The sequence below is a fragment of the Motacilla alba genome, chromosome 8 (assembly GCF_015832195.1).
Source record: "Motacilla alba alba isolate MOTALB_02 chromosome 8, Motacilla_alba_V1.0_pri, whole genome shotgun sequence".
Lineage (NCBI taxonomy): Eukaryota > Metazoa > Chordata > Aves > Passeriformes > Motacillidae > Motacilla > Motacilla alba.
The window spans coordinates 20513057-20533748 of NC_052023.1; the positions used below are offsets into that span (position 1 = coordinate 20513057).

The 20692-nt window shown below is 37.9% G+C and overlaps 1 protein-coding gene across 11 annotated transcripts in view; it reads left to right on the forward strand.

The window, feature by feature from the left end:
- NTNG1 (netrin G1) overlaps positions 1-20692 on the forward strand; it is a 146719-nt gene that overhangs the window by 84515 nt on the left and 41512 nt on the right. For 10 of the 11 annotated variants that reach the window (XM_038143716.1, XM_038143719.1, XM_038143720.1 and 7 more), the window contains exons 4-5: positions 4759-4931; positions 14611-14637. In XM_038143716.1, coding sequence (XP_037999644.1) covers positions 4759-4931; positions 14611-14637 — 200 coding nt within the window. Of the gene's footprint in view, positions 1-4758; positions 4932-14610; positions 14638-16069; positions 16160-20692 lie in introns of all 11 variants that reach the window. The other variant, XM_038143725.1, reaches the window with a different exon arrangement.

The following is a 20692-nucleotide window of genomic DNA, read 5'->3' on the forward strand; positions in this document are numbered from 1 at the left end:
GATTTTGCCCTTAAGCTGTTAGCCAGTGCAGCGCAGAGGCTGCAGCACAGATCCTCTTCTGTTTTCCAGACCTTAACCTGTGCTCTCAAACCTGCTGTAATGATTACAGCTCCCTCTGTCATCCCCTTCTCTGCGCAGGCAAACCCACTTGGTGTGCCAGCAGCTGCTACCCACCCACTACTACCCAGTAATTGCCTTTCTGGGTGTGTGTACGTCATACCCTCTACAGGACTTGGACTTTCTTCTTTGGATTTCTAAATGGGCATAGAATACTTTCATATGGATCTCAGTACACTGGAGGTGAAATCCGTTTTTTAGGTTTTCAGACCTTCTCCATTCTTATCCAAACAGCCCAAGCAAGCACATTCTGCCAAAGGAAGCATCAACACAGGCTATGGGATTGTTGTGTTAAATGTGCTTTGTATGTAATTAAACCTTTTGTTAGTATTTTAGATTGACAGCAGTAACATCTAGGAAAAGCCTTCAAAGCAAGTGGTTAATGAAATTACAAATGGTACCTAGGATTTTCAGTAATAATTTATCACCATGGATATTCATATAAGATAACAAAATCCTTCCTTCTCTCTGGAGTAGAAAAGAAAGGTAATCTTCCATAAGAAAGAGATGAATTTGGGTATCCTCCATAGGAAGCTGATTGCACATCTTGAATGATCTGAGCCCAAGTCAGCTCCCAGATCAGTGGTGCTCAGCTGATTGACAGCTGGAATTCCTAAGGTCCAGAATGTGCAGCTTTGTTTTCACACCACTGACAATCCAGTGTATCTCATCAAAAGATTGGTTCTCTCATGGTCTGTCTGGGTGCTACTTTTACCAAAATAGCCCTCTTTCTGTAACCCTAAATATTTGTTTTCCTTACTGCCTAATCTGCAAAAAGAAGCAGCTTTTTATTGTACTCTAGTCATCTCTCAGCCCCGCTACGCTCATTTACCTCTCTCAGTCATCCAGAGAAGTCTGTCCCTCAAGCACAACACGTATTGCTCTTTGCAGAAGTCTCTGAGACTGTGCATATGTACACTCTGATGAGGTCCCTGGGACAGATTGCCCAACTCCTAGTGCACCCTTCATAAAAAACCAAAAGCATGTGAAATATTATTCCCTGTTTCTCTCTCCACATACATCACAGATTTTTGATACTGGCTTGGCTTTCCCCAGACGTGGTACCCTCCAGTTTGCTTTCTACAGATGCTTCTTGTTCTCTTCCAGTCTTAGCACTGCCTGCACATTCACTATTCAGCTACATCCTTGATTTGCCATGGAAATCATGACCAATCTCTTCAAGATCTGTCAAGTGGCTTCAACAAAAAAAATGGTGCAAGAGGAGAACCAGAGCCTCTGGTTCAGGCTTCCGAACATCTTATTTTACTTACACTTCCATGCTTTTACTCCTTATACATAGCTGCTGACACTAACAAGACTGTCAGTTCAGTCACTTCAGATTCTGTTAATCTACAGATTTTTTCATACTTGTATGAAAATAATCATGAGCCAAGCCCAACTTTTCTGTTGGCTATACACTAAGAAGGCAAAGTTTTTGCCACACAGTATCTGATCTTTTGTGGTTTGGGTTTAGGGGGGTTTTAAACATTTATTTTTGTGCCTAGTATAACTAACTCCTACTAAGTCAAAATTGACATTTTTAATATAAATGTACTTTCAAGCCTTAATTTTAGCTAGTCTTGTAGTAAAACTTAATGACCACATTTGTTCGTTATTTTCTTCTCATTAGAAAGTGTACACAGCTAAGTTTGAAGTATTCTGAGGATTATTTGGAAATTCACCATTGTTGGCTCTTTTTTTGCTCAGTTATTAATGTAAGATTTGGGCTAACCTCTGCCTACAAAAGTTTTAGATAAGTACTTTATTTTTTTTCCAGTGATCAAATTTATTGTTTCTCTTATTCTCTTTAAATCATACTCCTAGAAGGCTACACTACTCTCGCCTCTCTCCACATAGCTTTTTTTTTTTCTTTTTCCTTTTTTTTTTTTTTTTTGGGGGGGGCATGCTTTGGGGTTTGTTTTGGGGGTTTGTTTCAGTTTTTATTATTACTTGGAATTTTAAGATGGGATGCAGCATTCTGGGTAATTCTGCTGGGAAAGCTTTCAAAAATACATTATTTAATTTATTTAAGCATATAAATAAGTTGATTTGCATAAAGGCATTGATTGAATCAATCTTTGATTATTCTACTGGTTTAGGACAAGAAAAGCTATTTAGCAATTCTTCCATTTACGAAGCTAAGTGGCTAAAATGTCCCTACTATTTTAGTCTGAATGCCCATATGGGGGCTGTAGGTTTTAAATCTCAGTTAAGAGGGTTTTAAATTTTGACAGGAGGTTGCCAGCTACTTCTAGAAGAAAATTCATTTTGCTGTTCTTGTGCAAAGCTGCCTGTACCTGTACAAACATAGCCCTACAAAAGTAGCCCAGGATGTCTCACTGTCTCTGTCTGGTGGGGCTTGGTGGCTGCAGTCACACGAGGTGCCTTGTGCAGGACCCCAGAACAGCTGCCTGGCGTGGGTGTGGGTGCTGCACCTTGGCTGAGAAGCACTTCCTCTGCAGCAGTCTTGCCCTAAGGAGTTCAAAAAACCAGCACCAGGACAGGCAGCAGAGCTGTGCTGCCCTGGGAAATCAGGAAAAGGAGCAGGCAGCCTGTAAAGAGGTGGGACACAGAGGGATTAGGGCAAGTGGGCAGTAAAAGGAAATGTTTTTTTTAATGGGATTTATTTGTGTATGCATGTATATATCCATGCATATAAACACATGCATATGTTTTGCATATATATCTGAAGAGGCAGGGCACAGGACTGGATAGAAGCAGAGGAGGGTGGAGAAAGCCAGAGTCCATCCAAGACTTTTACCCATGCAAGCAAAACTAAGGAAGGGTCAGTCTCTCTTCTGGAACATCTGACAAGCACAGCATCTAAGAAGTGCGGAGATTTTTAAAAGAGCTGTGAATATTTACTCCAATTAGCAGGTGGACATACCTTTGTCTTTCCCCACCTCAATTCCTGTTCAAGTCTGCAGCATCCTTTCAGAGCACTAGGTGCTACAGCTTCTCCTCAGAATCAACCACTTTTTTCCTCTTGCCTAGATCAGTTTGCTTCCTCTGACAGTGAGTCCCTCCAATAAAACAGAAATCTGCTCCTGAAAGAAATCCATTCCCTTCCTCTCTAGTTTGTTCTAGTTACTTGACAGTCTCTCCTGCTTTTCTCCTCTATTTTTTGGCCTTCTTCTTACTGTATATCTCTCCTGTTTGGAGTGTTCCATTTTCATATTCCTGTGGACAGTAAAACAGCCCATGGCTTTTTTTTAATAGCAGTACCCTTTACCAGAAGGTTCAGTGTCTAGTGCATAGATAGATGTCATTCGCTGATGCCCAGACAAGCATCTTTCATTCTGCTATGGCAACTTGCTGAAAATTCACAATTGATTTAGTTTCCAAGCACACATATTTTGTAAATTATGTAAAATTTACTCTCTTTCTCTTGTCCAGCATATTGAATACATTTTGGTCGTTTCAAAGTGTTGAAAGTGTTTCTCTTTAGAATGAGCATTGCTCAAATAACAGCAGTTTCATTCATTTCTAGCACAGAGGAGAATGCTCTACCATCCTACTGTATTGCATATTCTTGTGGATTTTCTCCAGCAGCTACTTATGACAACTGCAAGCTTGTTTTACCCTGGGGATATATATGTATGTGGCCAATTGCTTCAGGTCATATTCCTTCCAAATGGAAGTCAGTTTGACAGCTGTTAATTTGCACTTGGCCATTCCACATGTTGTTTTGCTCTAATTATTGGTCACTGTATGGAACAGGTGACAAATGCCCACATGAGAACCCTGTAAATTACTAGATGTACAGTCATTAGGAAAACAAACAGGAAAGGTCGTTAAATACTGGTTTTCTCTCCAGCCCCAAACAGAAATAGATTTTAGCTGGTTTTGACATCCATTGGAAAGGGAAGGAAAGTGGATAAAATACCTTACTGTTTATGAAACTAAGTTCCTATTCTGTAAGTGTCCTAGTTTCAGGAAAAGAGGGGAATTTAAGGAAAATACAATTGTTTTAAGACCAGATGCAGAATCTAGTTTACCTAATGATTTTGTCACAAGGCTTGATTAGCTTTCTTTCCCAAGTAAAACTAAATGTGCCTACCAAAATAATTCGTCTGACCTTCAGCTACTACAGCTATATTAAATTAAAGCAGGAAAAGAAATTTCCTTTCTGAACAAGACAGTACTTGCTGAACAAGAATGGCAAGACACCATTACAGTGAGCTTTCCTTCTTTTGAAGTGTGGTATTGCAGAGGAAATTTAAATGAAGTCTGTTTTCTCAGGCTCCCAGGGTGTGATTTGGTCCAGATTCTGTAAGGACATAAGCAGAGGACTTGTTTTGTTCCTGGGAATAGTAACTCCTGAATTTTTGCAAGATTATAGACCTATCTGTAAAAAAAATTATGAATCATTTATTTGTTTTCAGTGGTGCTGCATTAGAGAAAACAAAATTCAGCTTCTTGGAGTCTTAGTGACATTTCTGCTTTTAGTCCTTGTGAGCTGAAGATCTGCAACTTATTCTTTGCAGGGATGTGTTGTGATGTCATGCTATAACAATACCAGAGGGACAGCACAGAAGTCGAGTGGTTGCCATAGGACATGCTTTTCTAAAACTTGAGCTTAAACTCAACTCACCTCTAAATAATATCCCACTTTGTTTTATTTTTGCCTTTTAAAATTAGGTGTAAGTGCAACCTTCATGCTACTGGCTGTAAAGAAGAAAACAAAAGACTACTTTGTGAATGTGAGCATAACACAACGGGCCCAGACTGTGGAAAATGCAAGAAGAATTATCAGGGCCGACCGTGGAGCCCTGGTTCTTATCTGCCTATACCTAAGGGCACTGCTAATATCTGTAAGTAGTTTTGTATAATAAGGATATTTCATTGTTATAATTCTGCCCCATATCATGACTCCGAAGGAAGATTAATGTTTGCAAAGGTTTGTCATTTTCTTTCTGACTTGGTGTGTATAATTGGACAAGGTGTCAATTTGTAAGTGCTAATTGTTAAGTATACATCATCTGTGCTCTCACATGGTTGTAAATAACTTCCAGGAGAACAACATTTTTATGTCCATAGATACATCCCTGGACACTGCACTAAGTGCAGAAAGGGCTAAGGAATTAAAAAATTAGGACTCTTCACATAAAAAACACATACAGATGAGAGAAAACAGTGGGAATAACTGCTCCAGCCACGATGCACTCAACTCTCCATTCATACACCCTTGTTGTGTTGAGATTGGTCTCACTCTCAGCTCAGCATGTGAGATCCTTGCTCATTTCATGTCTATTTAAAAAGGGGGGGGAAAAAACACCTTAGGGCCAGATTTTTCATATTACTAACTAAAGATCTAATGGTTGGGAAACATTTCCCTTATGTTGACCTGCACTCCAGATACAGATGCACTCTTGTACGTCAAGTGTTGAAGAGAGAAAGCAAGAGCAAAACCTGAGGTTTTACATCATCAGCTTGTTTCCAGCTAACAGCACTCCACAACACATGTGTACTATTGCAGCACACTCCATATTATCCAAAGCAAGAAGTTACTGACAGTTCTATTTTCTGGTCCTGGACAGGATTGGGCCAAAATATGGTGCTGAATGAGAGGGCACAAGTATGACCCTCAGTTCTCCCTTTCACACATATATGAAATACGCAGTGATTCAGAATCCCCCTGAACTGAGTAACAGACTTAAATTCCTTTGAAGAAAGGACTGAAAATGAGGATACCTTTTGACAGAAGTTACTGGCTTCTTTTAAGAAAAGAGTCCACAGTTTTGCCCTGATTAAAAGCAAAACATTCATTTAAAAATATTAGATATAACAATTTATTGAAAAAGTTATTTGAGAGAAACAGAGCTATGTATGCAGCTGAAGGAAAAGTTTAAAACCAGGAGCAATATGCAATGCTCAGAATGTTATCTAAGACTTCAAAGCAGCAGCTGTGAAGAATCAAAACTCAGAAATGAAGATCATAGGAAGCAGGACCTTATCAAGTAAAATGTGAGAGTAATAGACCAAGTAACAAACCATGAAGTGTGGGGGCATGAAATTATGATAAAATTCTTACTGAGCAGAAAAAAATGAACTTCCAAAAAGCAGGGAAAAACATTTTGTAAGAGTATTCACTTTTTTTCGCCTCTTATAAAAACCGAGTGTGACTCACAGAATTAATACTTTATGTTTGGGAAATATGGTGAGATTTACCAGGTTGATTTTAGCTAAATTTAGCTTGCTGTGAGTTTTACCTCATTCCCAGTCAGCTGAGCACACACCAGACGAAACAGTGGAATTAGCACCTACTGAAAGAGTGTCTGAAGCTTGTTAAACCAACTTTATGTTGAAACATCAGTGAATTTCAGCAAATATACAGTTGCATCAAAAATCAAAACGTTTTGTAAATAACAGGTAGTCATTTCTAGGGTTGATGATGATGATGGTGATGATGATAGCATCATGAAAACATAACCTCATTTGAGCTAATGAATACTCCACTTACCCTCAAATCCTGACTTCAGCAGTCATGGGCAGCAGGAATTTATGGCAAACAGGAAGAAGCATGAAGGATTCCGTCTTCATCTTCTCAGTTACCATGAAATAAACTGGCTTTCTGAGCTGGACTGCTGGGGTTCCTTGCTGCTGAACAAAGAGAGACACCCAGCTGACATAAGCTTGACCTCAATAATGCCTTATGGCAATACATTTCCAATTTTAGTGAGACAATGAGTGAAAGCTATTTTCTTTTGCTTGCCTTTTGCTTGCCTGTTTTTCTACAGTTAAGCCAGTACCTCCTAGGATAAGGAAAGAACAAATAAAAATGCACCTCTGTTTACATCTGTTACACCATTTATCATTACATAGACTTGACCTTATCCACTCTTTTTTTAAATGACAAATCCTGATCTCTCTCATCTTATCATAAAACCATATCACATCTCTGGTCATCTGTGCTTTCTCTTCTGGTTCTGTGATGTCATTTTTTGATTTGGTAAGGCCAAAACTACACATAGTATTCTAGACAGGACAACAACATGGCTCTTTTATGATAGCATTAAAATGGGCCTCTTTTATATTTTGTTTCTCTCTGGATCAGTCCTCGAGTCCTTTTTTAAGACTGTACCACAGTTAAAACATTTCTTCTGGCCTCAAGGCTGACTTAAATTACACGTTATATGTTACAATAGTTAGTTCAGAAACATATTTGAGTTCCTGTAAAATACTTCTTGGGGCAACATTGCCTCATGGCAATTCTTGTTCAATACCATGTACTTCAGATGCTAACAGACTTTGAGGAAAATTCCTCAGCAGGTGAGAATCTCTCTTTCTTTGTTGTGAACATCAGTGAAAACAATTAATTTAGTATTCAATATTAAATTAATTATTAATTAGTCATCATATTAACAATACCTCAATTGCCTATCCTCCCAGTTATCTCTCTGGGCCTCCTGCTTCTAGTATGATTTTTTTAACAAAAAAGAATTTCTAACTTCTGTGTCCATAGGAAGTTGATTCTTGAAGTGCTGTGGTTTATATTTAAATTGGCAGATTTTATGCCTTTTTTTCCCATACCTTTCTCCATTGAGAAGACTTACACTTTTGAAGGGTATCTTTCCAAAATTATCTACATTCTGTTGTTTTCAATTTGGCATTGGGGTTTGAATTTTTTTCGCTTAAGAGAGCTAATAAGAGAGCTAATTTTTATAAGTTACAAAAAAAGAGATGAGTTATGTATGATTATTCTGAGGCTCTCATACACTTGTCTCCAGCTGCTTCCATGCTGTTTGCATGCATATCTTTTTAGATGTTCTTTTCACTTTTCTCTAACTTCCTCATTTTTGTTTCCTCGCTCTCTCAAAGTTAAATATTCCTGCAGTGGATTTTTTTTAATCCTTTTCCTTCTCAACAAGCATGTTGAGTTTCAGTCCAGAAGTGGTTCTCTGATAACTACTTCTTGAATTGTGTCCTATGCACTGCTTCAGAACTAGATCAGCTTCTCTTCTTGTGGGTTGTTGGATTCTTTGGCACAAGCAGCAATCGTTTATGGTATGTAAATCTTCGTTTCTTTTGTCACTTCCTGATTTAAGGCTGTATGTGTTGGAGCATATGAAGTTATGCATTACGGTGTAAACTCTCTGCACAGCCTGTGCAATTTCACTTAACTTGTTGCCTTTATGTCACCATCTCCATCGTGTGGTCACCAGTGCAGCCCTGGTGTTGTTCTCTCCCTAGTCAGGTGTGAATTCTGAAATAGTTCCTGGAACATGTTGATAGAAAAAACTTCCCTTCATATATTACTTCAGTTCTCTGGGGACACTTTGTATAATCCAGTAATACAGTGTTCCTTTGATACTTCTCCTTCCTCTAATTTTCAAAGACCATCTTGTTCATCTAAGACCAAATTATTTTAAAATTTAAATATGTTTGAAGTTTATATGAATATGCCTAAATAAGATACAGTTAAAAATAGCTGCAAAAATGAAACACTCTGAATTTTTTTTTCTTCTTTCCACAAAATAAAAATATACTCTTTCTTGAGATTATCTGAATTTGTGAAATTTGTTCAGATTCAACAAGAAGCTTAATGTCTATTTCCAAATCTTTCCCAGCTGGAACTTCTGTTATTTCCATCGCTCTGTTTCTGCCATTTGTTGTGGCCAATAAGATTTCATCATACGTTTTCAAGCTACAGCTCTTGAAACAGAAGACCATTCCAGATTATTCTGTAGTCATAGCAGAAACCTTGACACAAAGCTGTTTTCTTTATCCATTTATTTCTTCACCATTTTAAGTCACCCTGAGTTTTTCAGGAGAATGCAAAACATTTTTCCATGCTTTACCTGTGAAAGACAGCAAGTACTCTGTTGTTTACTGGCACTAACAATATTTCTCCATTTGTCTCCACACAGCATTTATTTTATATTTCCACTCTATCTTATTGACTATTTTGTGATTACATTCATTCCCTTGTGCTGCCACATTCTATAGATAGTTTTTTCTGCAATATGTTTTGACACACAAAGTGAACTTATTGAATTTCTCTCTACTTGGTATTACAGGATAGCTTTTCTCCTCAGCAGTTGTATGTGTCTGACAGCACTAGCCCTTTTCTTCCTCCCGTTGTTTAGATCATCTTTGGCACTTAGGTTCTTTGCTCCATCAGACAGAGCTGTCTCAGACTGCACTGAGCTGCCCTGCATCAAAGCCTGCTCGCTTTGTGTAAGCCTGCTCGCTTTGTGTCAGTCCCTTCACCACCAATAACCTGTATCAAAAGTGCCCCACACTCAGCAGAACCCCCTCCCAGCTGTTACATGACTTTCCTAATTCATAGTTCAACATGAAAAAAAGGATTGACCAGGACATGGGGAACATTGGTGGTTCTTTTCAGTCAAGAGTCAGGCAGACAGTCTCAGTGTACCAAATTTCTCCTGCAGTGGGTCCCCTTCCCATGGTACAGCCTCTGTCTCAGCAGCACAGCCTTAAACCTCCCTGAAAGGCAAAAGACTTACAGGCATCAGTGCAGCACAGCTGCCACAGAAACAGTTTCCGGCAAAACTTACGGCACCTCCAGAAGTGCACTGGTATTACCCTCACTGATGTTCAGTTTTCCCCATAAATACTTGCTGACACAAAGACATCTTGAAGGACCAGCATAAATGAAGTTGTCCAAGAAGTTGTGCTTTCTAGTCAAGAATCCAGGTAACAAGGATCCCTCTAACTGAAAGGATCACACATCCTGCATTCCAGTCAAAGCAGTCATAAACTAGTCACTCATAAACTAGTGTGTCCCATTTTCTAAGGGCCCATTCTCCCAAGTAACTGGAAGTTTTCCAGTGTCTTCTTTATTACTTGATTTGAAGGAATGGGACACTTATGTTGAAGTTATAAAATATTGCTCCTTGATGCTTTTAACAATGTGTGTCAAAGAGAAAAAGGAAACTTATTGATTGGTAAGTTACAAAACAGCAAAGCTTCATATTGCTCCTATTTTATATTTATATTACATATTAATATTAGTCCATGAAGCTTACAGAAGGTATAAAGCCACAGAAACTTGTCACACAAAAGGCTGGGAAACCTAGTGTGAGGACAAAACAGCAGTGTATCAAGAACATTCAGGTAGACAGGAGTGTCAGGAAAATCTGCAGCTGATAAACTCATTTTCCTTCAACTGGGTATCCAGTGCAATATCCAGCAAAACATTGCAGGTACTTACCTAAAAACAATGCATTATAAATAACATGCTGTATTTTTTCAAAATAGGGCTTGAAAAATTATCCTTCAGCACTCTACCCTCTTGCATGACCCTGCTGAGCTGGTTGTTTGTGCTGGCTGTGGTGACATCTGTTGCTGGGAAATGAATTGTTTCCATACGTCACTGGTTTCAAACAACTCTATTTTTGCCATATACAGTGAAAAGGTGAAATGAAAGAGACTTCTGGTCCTTAAGCAGCAGCAGCATGGGAGGGCAAAGTGCCTGTTTTAAGATATTCAAAGTGCCAAAAATGGTCTGAGTTTCAGGCTTTTCAAAGTTTCTAATATTCTATCAATAAATTACGATTACTTGAAAAAAAATCCTTTGATCTCACTGGGTGTTTCCTAGACAGAGTTTTCAATACTGGTTTGGATTCACTAAAACATAACATAAAGAAGTCCAAATTTTAAAAAATGCTACCCAATAAAACAATAGCTATTTCCTCTGTCCCATTTATTTCTGGTGATATCGCTGGGAAAGCAGAGGTAAGGGATAACAAACTTCACCAAAGCAGTTCCTTTTCTATGATTTCAGTCTATACAGAGGAACAACTGCAAAATTACCCGTAGCAGGAGTTCTGGGGCTCTTGCAATGAAACAGATGAAATTTCCAAAGAATTTTCTTTCACTGTGTGTAATCCTTTGTCTGAATACAGGTTTAACAATCCATAAAAAGTTTATTCTTTTGATCATAATGATCACTCCCTTTGAGGGATTATAAGACACCAGCATCATTGAGCTTCTCAGGGCTTTAAATTGCTAGAGAATTCAGAAGTTGTGAAATTGATGCTGAGCATCTGATATTGCAATCATTCCTCAATGGAAGGGATGCAGAGGGAAGAAAGACTCACTGCAGGGAGTGCTGTCATGCTGCAGGGCAGATATTCTAGCAAAAGATCGGATGAAGCATTACCATCCCTGCTCTGACTCTGCTATGAAAAGCTCTACATTTTGTTCCTGTTTAAGAGTCCTGCCAGAAGCACATGCAGGCATTGACAATGGAGGTGCTAAGAGGGTCTGCAGGGTATGACCTGCCCTGACACTGGAAGCAGCAGTGTGGTCCTTCTCACTGAAAGCTTGATCCATTTCTTTGTGTTTAGGATTTCACGCTGACACAAACTAGAGACAGAATCAAAAACTTGCTTTCTTCACTAGCATCTGTTTTGCTTTTTTCTTCATCTCAACAGCCAGCTCCATGGTAGCTAAGAGCTAAAACAACCCATTTCTGGAAGTAGGGGAAATGAGAAAATTACAGGGCAGATGCAGAAGATCGTACGAAAGGAAAACACCAGATTTTTTTCCTCTCAAGTAATGCATATATATTTAGATGCACTTACAGTAAACATGTAATATACGAAACCACCGCCCTCAAGTCAAGTCAAAAATAATAAATAGTATTAGTGATTTTCTCCTGCAATATTTGCAATTTCAGGGGCATACCAACCTCTGAACTTATTTTGCATGCTTTACTTGATGTCCCCTCACTATAAATCTATTACCATTAATAACCATCCCAGTGATTTCAACTGGAAGATAATTTAGGCTGAAGATTGCTTTGGTTTAACAACTTAATAGATGTAAATTCAATCCCTTTTTGTACCTTGTTCAATAGAATTGTCCATCAAAGGAGGCCTGATCCTTCATCATCTCTCTAACCCGTCCCCATCACTTCACTGCTGCAGGGTACTCGGAGGTTTCAGTACAAGGCTGACTGGAAACAATCCATGCCATGTAACAGACCAGGTTCAAGCCAAGGGCCAGCAGCAATGGGATGACCCTGCAAGCTGTGGGTGTCCTCAGCAGTGCAGGGATGACCTCACAACCTGTGGTTGTCCCTAGCAGAGGTGGCAGGGGCAGAGCCCTGCGCTCAGGCCCTTGCCTGCCTCCACACTGACAGAGAAGAAGAGCAGAATCACACCTCCTGTGCTTGAATACCTAAGGACTTGCAGCAAATCCAGCTCAGCTGAATTCAAGAGCTAGCCTCAATATGTAACTCCAGATCTCACACAAACACTCCTTCTAAGAATAATTTCCCCATCATATGTGCAATTTTCACAGAGTGTTAATAGATCCTGCTTCGTGGCCCTACATAACCAGCTCCTTTCCAGACAAACTCAGAAGTGTCATTCTCACTCTCTTTAGTAAGAAGGGCATAAAGTAGTGCACTATCAAGGCCAGTCACCTCCCACAGGGATACCTGGTAGTACAAAAACCAGTCTGGTTACAGAAGACCACACCAACTAAGAAACTCCGTACAGAAATAGCAAAACAGCTTTTGAAACAGAACCTGAAGATATCTTTGCAAGGTTAATACAGAGCCCTCAGGCTAGCAGGCATCTTGTGTTCATTATTCTCTGCCCAGGAAGCATTTATCACTATGAATTCATTGAAAATTTTGAAGTACGATAATATGAGGCAAGCAGACTTGCAGGAAAACCTCTTTCTTTGCTACAATCTGTTCAGGAGAGAAAGGAAAGGATATTTGTGTGTGTGTGTAGGAGACAGAGAGGTTTGAGGTGGGGGAGTATACCCAGAGGAAATACAAATACCATTTCTCAGCACAAGTGTGAGTGTGAGAACACAGTTTTTTGTCTTTTATCTAATATTTGTGTAGGTTCCATGAGTGTATAAAGGAAAACTAACCCTGCTAATTTAAACCAGCTACAATGACTTGCAAAAATGTAAACAAGCTGCTATTGAAACTTCAGGGAAAAATATTTGAAAATTGATTGTCTTTTTGACATTTAAAATAAGGGGACAGACGTTCTCTTGAATGATCTTAAACAAAAAAAGCACTTTTTGTTACTATTTAACTATGATGACATCGCTCTATTATGATGATATTTGCATTTAGCTTTCGATACCTCATGGTGCTAAAATTTTGGAAAATACATGTTAATCTCAGCAGAAGTAGAAATACTTAAGTTTGCAAACAGCATCTGAGTGTGGGGCTGGGTGAGCAGCAGGTGCTGTCCATGGTGCTCTGCCAGGCCACGGCTTCCATAGGATATGAAACCTGGGAGTTGCAATTCTGATGTTGGCCCCAGGATTGACGTGGTGAAACATAAAAAGTCTGGGTTTGGTCCCCATTCTGCAAATTCTCTTACTTCAGCATTGCCTTAGCCATGCCAGAAGTAAGGATTTTTCCCAGCTTGACTCTGCAGCCTTGCTTACATTGAATATCATGTATTCTCAAGACATTTCTTCATTTAATTACAGAGTGAGGTCCATGCCACCTCTGAGTAAGGGAAAACTTTAAGATAGATGTTAAAAGAAGTGTAGCAGATGTTTAATGGAGAAACAGACAGATTTCTGCCACAAAATGCATGCCACAAAAGTCAATAAAACTGTAAAAAGGCAAACTGTATTTAAGGAAGAGGATGCAAATATCTGGGATTTCAATACTGATCCACAGTTTCTGACTAACCCAAGTGATGAGCCACAGTCCCATTAACAATGGCATTTAATCTTATGAAAATGGCATTTCAGGAAAGATTTCATGTCCATGGTTTTGTGCTACACACAAAGCCTAGCTTTCAAGACAGAGCTGACAAGAAGCTATTTCTTGGGATTGCATTACACAGCATGAGATCCCACACTGCTTATCCAGTGAAGGAGTTTTACGCCTTAACAGCCCCACCTCTTATGGTAAATTTCACCTGTCTCTAGAATGGTTTCCCTTGCATTAATTCGGTTTAGGAATTGAAATGAACACAGGAAAAAAAATAAATCAATGAGAGTCTTAATCAATATGGCCAACCTACTGCATTAGATTGTTTCACTCAATTACATTTCTTTTACATAGCTTAATTTAGATAACTGTCAGGTAAAAGAGGGGAAAATAGTTCTATACAATTAATGCAACAGAAGGTACCAACTGATTTAAGCAGCTGGCCAAAGCAGTTAGCAATGCATCTATCCTTTGGTTAAATTACTCTCCTGGATCTGCATAATACATGCATGACTGATATTTTTATCTAGAGCATTAAACCTAATGGCTGGTTAGTTGAAATACAAAACTGTTCTGAACAAATTCATGAAGTTCAGAGAGCTGATACAGATCCCATCTGTCAGTGCGTTTTAGTGGTCCCTGCAGCCCCATACTGAAAAATCTAAAAGACTGCATTTATAAAGGACTGGGCACGTAATGGCAGATGCTTGAGTTTAACTATGTATTGATGAAGTATTCTGAAGATGTTTTCAGAATCTTAGGTGTAATAGCTCAGCCAGCTACAGCAAACAACTAACTACACTTCTTTGTGTTTTCTTTCTCTGCAGGTATACCCAGTATTTCCAGTATTGGTAGTAAGTAATAAAACCAGTATTGTTTTGCATTGTCATTCAGCTTCATGGATCTGATTTCCCAACATCCCTTTCTGGTGTAGATAATGTTTCTCTGACAGCATGCCCTGTGGTGCAGGGGCTGTGTATTGGCCTTCCTCTCTGGCATTAACATGTAGCTGTTATTACGTGGTCAGAGACAATGTCACTCCTTACATCTGCATTCAGCCCCAGATTTTCTAATCGATTCTTACCAGCAGATGAGCACTGAGTCCCATAAAACCAGTGTGACACAAAGAATTAAGACACTGTCGCAGAGAAAATATTTGTTGAGCATTTTGAAGAAAAGTGTTTGCTAATAACAGAAGTATAGGACCTATAATTTTTATGTATGTATACGTGTGTGTAAATTCAAAGAGCAAATGGAAAAGTTTATAAATGGAATAGCTTTCATTTCTATGAAATAGATTAGCAAATGCAGCGTATCTGCTGGAATCTGCATTAACTCTAGCAGGCTTTGAACTTGGCTTTACTCTACAAAATAAATAGAATTGTGTTCCTTCACAGAAAAATGCTTTCCTGTATGTAATCAAAGTACCAAAATACAACTCTTAAACCATAACAAAACCATGACACCGTTACGTCAAGAACTACTATATCAATGAAATAGATGATTACTTAAACAAAACACGTGAAGAGACCAAGTGCACACAGTCACAGCACGTTAGTTAATTGCCAATAAAGCAGGGAGGGAGAAATGGGATCCTGCTGTGGCTCAAGTAAAGAATATTCCCCACAACCTGAGCTTTGCAAATACTTTGGACACAACTTGCATAATACAGGACAATCACAGTTATAAACTGTCACAGTTGTTAAATGCAATTTGCCAGACTTGGTATTCAAGTGAAAAGTTTTTAACAATTTGGGTAAAACTGTCTCACTTCTTATGATGCAGGGTTAGGACTATCAATTTGTAATCAACTCAGTTTACTTAAGCTCGTGAATAGCACTGATTTGTTAAGCTCTAGACAGGCAAGTTAAATGCCGTCAAAACTATCTCCCTTGCAAGTGCAAGCAGTGCTAGCAGCTGAATGCCACAGCATCTGTTTTCTGCTTTAAATAGAAAAACAGCATCAATGACAATAATGTGCAAATGAAAGCCTTCAATCTTAATAATGTCACTTGCCTGCTCTGGTGTCTCCTCTGATATTTGCACGCCTGCAGATTCATAGTGATGTGCTATATTCAAAACTTTGTGTTTCTACATTACAAAAAAAAATTAACTAAATGAAAGAGAATAAGTTTATGTCACTGTTCTCAGAAATATTCCTGCCATTAATAACAGAAATGGGATGGATGGGAAAAAGCTCTTTGGAGTTTGATTGTGCTATAGTTTCTTAGTACTACTGTGTTGCATGGTCTATATGGTTGTGTTTTCACTTCACCCTCCATACAGCCTTCGTCACCACATCTACCATTTCTGAGCATCAGCAGATGTTGGCCTTTGAAAACTTAATAGGGAAACTCAAATACCTATTGAACAATGGTGAGCTGAAAGGATGCATTGTTGACCTCTTTGTATTATACACTGGGATGATTAGTACAGTTTCTTTATTACAAACAGAGAAAATTCTGTTTAACATTCTATAGGAAATACAAGAGTTTCTGCAAATCTGTGTTTTATCTTTAGTCTGCTGTTAATGTCTTGGGATAATATGTGGTAGAATTGAACATGTTTCTTTGCCTACCTGAAAAGGGTGAAGTATGAGCATCTCTTCATGAGCACAAGTAAATACTGATACTCTGCTTGCTTTTTCCATGTGATTTTTCTTAAATACCTCAGGGGAGAAATAACTCTACTTGCTTAATGTTCTGAACACCTTTCCAATAATATAGGAATAGCAGAATTTTTGTTAAACAAGGACAGAATCCATAAATTTATCCTGTTCTCAAAGAGAATTTAGCAGAAGTCCAATTAACACACAAAACCAAACAAGATTAATTAGTCATGGCTGCTTTAATGGATTCTGCATGATTTTTGTTTTGTCTATGCTAGTATTCTAGTATTTCATTCTACAGTATTTCTTTTCATATCAGCAGAGTTTTTCCCCATCTGGGGGTAGGAAGTTACTCTCAGGAGATGCAGTTTGGGTTTCATTTTGCCTGGCAGCAATCACCTGCAGGGGGGTATTGGCTTTTGTGTGCTCCCAGCTTTTTCTAGTTTATAAGGAGGATGTGGTTGGGGCAGGGGGCTTAGAAACACTAAACTTCCAGCATGCAAAGAAGATGCCACCTCAAGAAATGTTCATTTAACACTTTTTTGAGACTGCAATGAAAGCCAGCAAAAAATGAAATATATTCACCTGTGTGCACATATATGTATTATTCTCTATTTCTCTTTTTTTACCTCAAACTATTTTGTATTAAAGCAGCTTAGCACTAAAATTTGAACACCAAAAAAAAAACCAGTGGTCATTAGTAAACATCCTTTCTGATCATCTAGAAGAAAACAAAGCAAAAAAAAAAAAAAAAGACCAGAGCTTTCCCATTAAGGTCATTTGTACCTGCTGTTGTCTATGAGTTGAATAATAGGTTCGCTGATCATTTCCAGCATTCTTGATTACAATGCTGGCTCTTTCAGCATTTTTCAGCCATGTCTGAAAAAATACTGGTGAAAGTGTTAGCAATTAATGAGTCCCAAAACCATTTCATAATTTTAATCAAGGCTTATATACAGTAAATATTCTGAAAATTGCATTATTTTACTTGCTAAAATAATGATTGTACAATTTTACATAGACCAGTGCATCAAAAAGTTCATTATTGTGACCAAATACCAACATTACTAATCTGTACATGTATGCCTTCAAAAAGTTGAGTCTTCTAAACTATTGCTTCTTTTCTTCTGCAAAGCATAACTCCACTAATTATGCTAAACAGTTTGTTATAGAGGGTATAATTAGATAGAGGATAAGATAGACATGATGTGCAAATAGCTCTGTGTGGGTGATTATCACCTTAAAGCCTGCTGCTGGCAGATGAGTCAGAGTTTAGAGACAGACCATGCACCCAAGTGCAAGATGCAATCACAATAACCAAACAGTATTTTCTGTTCTCTATGTTTTTGTTCTTCCTTATAGTCAATTTTAAATCAAGAGAACTTATTTTTTTAATGATAATGAATGCAAGATTAAGAAGTAAAAAAAAAAAAAAAAAAGACTGAATGGGCACTTTCTTATTTTATTGTTTTCTTAACCTTGAAAATTTTTTCTGGAACTAAAATAGTGTCTGCATGAGTGTAGCTTTATTTGTTTTTCACATTTGTAATGAAATTCTAATGTGGTAAATATGTGCCTTAAAAGGTGGTGAGAGCGAATACTAGTGGATTTTTTTTTTTTAATAACAACATAAAGTATTTTGGACCTGATTTTGCCCTTTTGCACTAACCAAGAAGTTCTCTTATTAAATCTTCAGTGGTGTGAGCAAAGCCATTACCATGCCAAGCTCTGGACTAGAGTCTATACCCAGCACATGTCAGCAGGGCATAAACATGCATAACTAGGTTGTACATTACTTTTCTACCATTATTTGAGGTCAAGTTTTACAGAAAACTGTACTGTTGAGGGACTATTAAGACATATAACTCCTTAAAACATTCAAATACTGTCTTCAGACTCTATCTATTATTTTGAACATATAAGCAAAATTTTCTCATTTCAATTTAATTTTATCCAAATCTAACCTTCTAATAAATAATATTGTTAATCAGGCTTCCAGTCTAAGGCAATCACCTTATCTAGATAACTGATTATAATATCAAGCCAGTATTTGTTTTCCCTCCTTTAATGCTTTGAAGCTCTTGGAATCTTTTGCTTTAAAATTAGATTTTACACTATATTAAAACATTACTGAGCTGAAAGAAAATACAAACGGCCTTTGTGGTGTGATGTGCTCATTTGAATACTGGATCTGAGAGAAATTTACACTCCAAATAATTCCATTACAGATAGTTTTACCTGGTTGGAGTCCCAACAGAGGCACTTTCCTGCTGTAGAGCTAGGGTGTGACCCCTGAAGGTGAGGAAGCAGAACTGAGCCCAGGACGGAGCAGAAACCATCTCTTTGCCAAAATTGCTGTGACAAATATATAAATAAATCAAGTGATTTCGAGGGCAGGGTCAGAAATCACCAGTGCTGCCCCAGGGAGCACTGCTAGGTCTTTGGGGTGGGATTTGGGGGAGCCTTCGTTTCAGTTTTGGTTTTGCCAGATCCACCAATTTTAACAGATAAGAAGAGCTGTGCTCAGCAGTCTCACACACAGCCACTGACAGTTTAGAGTTGTTTCTCATTCCTCGTTCCAGTTTTCCACCATCATCTTGAGTTAGTTTAAATCAGTCTGTCAGTCACACAGTGTTTTCAATGCTTTTTGATCTGCTGCAATATACAGAGAACTACTCAGTTCATAGTTATCTTCCTTTTAACCATTAATAAATAATCCAGTGATAGGATACTCTAGAAAATAAGATATCAACATTCCAATATGTACCATGGTACCCATGCAAAACATATGGCACTTGCAATATGCAAGTTGAGCTCAGTTACTCAAGGAAGTTTATAGAGAGTAGACATGACCCAAAAAGATATTTTAAAATCTAATTATCTATAAAACTTGGGGAGAAATTGCCTGGGAAAAAATGCATTTCTATGTTACCTTCTCATCTTTTTCTTTCTGTTCCTTAAGACATGTAATCAGTTTATTTCACAGACTAAAGTAAAGAATGAGGTTTCCAAATCAGCATAGTGATTAAAAAAAAAAAACAACTTGATTTACTGGTCATGAGTTGTGAATTACTGTACAGTAATTCCAGGTGATCAGACAATTTTAACTTTTTTTATAGGAAAAAGCAAAACCAGTCCAACTAAAAAACAATACAACCCCTGCAAACTATCAACAAAGTAATTCTGTTTTTCATGAGAAGGCACCTAAATGTTTCATTCCAAAAAATACTGGAATTCATCGTGCACTTCTACAAACATTTTAGTGGAAATACTTAAAATTGAAGAATTCCCTCAGCCCTCACTATTTTGAGAATCAGCCAAAAATTTGTTGAAATCAGTGGTATATTTTTTCTGATATCTGAAGGTTTCCAGAGATGGATCCTTGGATTATTTTAAGGCTCTAAAAAGATCACTTTCTTTTTCACTCTACAAGTGGACACATAAAGGACTAATTACATTTAAATTCTTCCAACAGTTATAAAAGCTGTTATGGCTGAGGAGCTACCATAAAACAACCACATCTTCACATTTATGCAGAATTCTCCTTTCTTCAAAGGAACAGGTATGAAACTTCCTACATTGCTCCAAGAAAGATTGCCTAATATTGGCCAAGTATTTTTTTAACTTAATAAAATAAAGGGTTAAAAAAAAATCAGCATTTCTCTCTTTCAGTGATTTAGATTTTGCAGTTTAATGAAAGTGCTAAAAGGCAAATTTTATGTGAGGTAGATTATCATAGCTTCAAAAAAACCAAAGGAGATAGAAATGCTGTAACAATGATTCGATGATGTCAAGAAGTGGTGGAATACAATCTGATATAAACACACTCAATTACTCCAGCAGCTACTAAATCTGCCAGTGATTTCAGTGGACATTATTTCTTAAAAATCCTAAGTTTTTTGTTCAATATTAGCACCTTAAACAACTGTCATAAGTCCACTGTCCTCAGCAGGCATCTATAATTGAGAACAGATATTTACTGCTGCCTACTCATGGTTTAAAAAAGGTAGCAGCAAGGCCAGCTTTCTCTGGCTAGAGACATGAAGTTCTACTGCATCATTAAGTTTATACTGATACATTTTTAATTTTTTTAAATGAAAGAAAGTTAGAAAACATCTTAATCAGCATATCTCACTGAGGTTCCTTATTGTTATTAAAAATTAAATTAATAATGATAGTTGCCAACACAAGTGCTCCCTGTCTGCCACTAGTGAGCATTATTTAAGACTTACAGATTTATGGGTAGTAATTTCCAGCAGATGATGCACTGTCTGTGGGCTGGGCCTGCAGGATCACTTGAG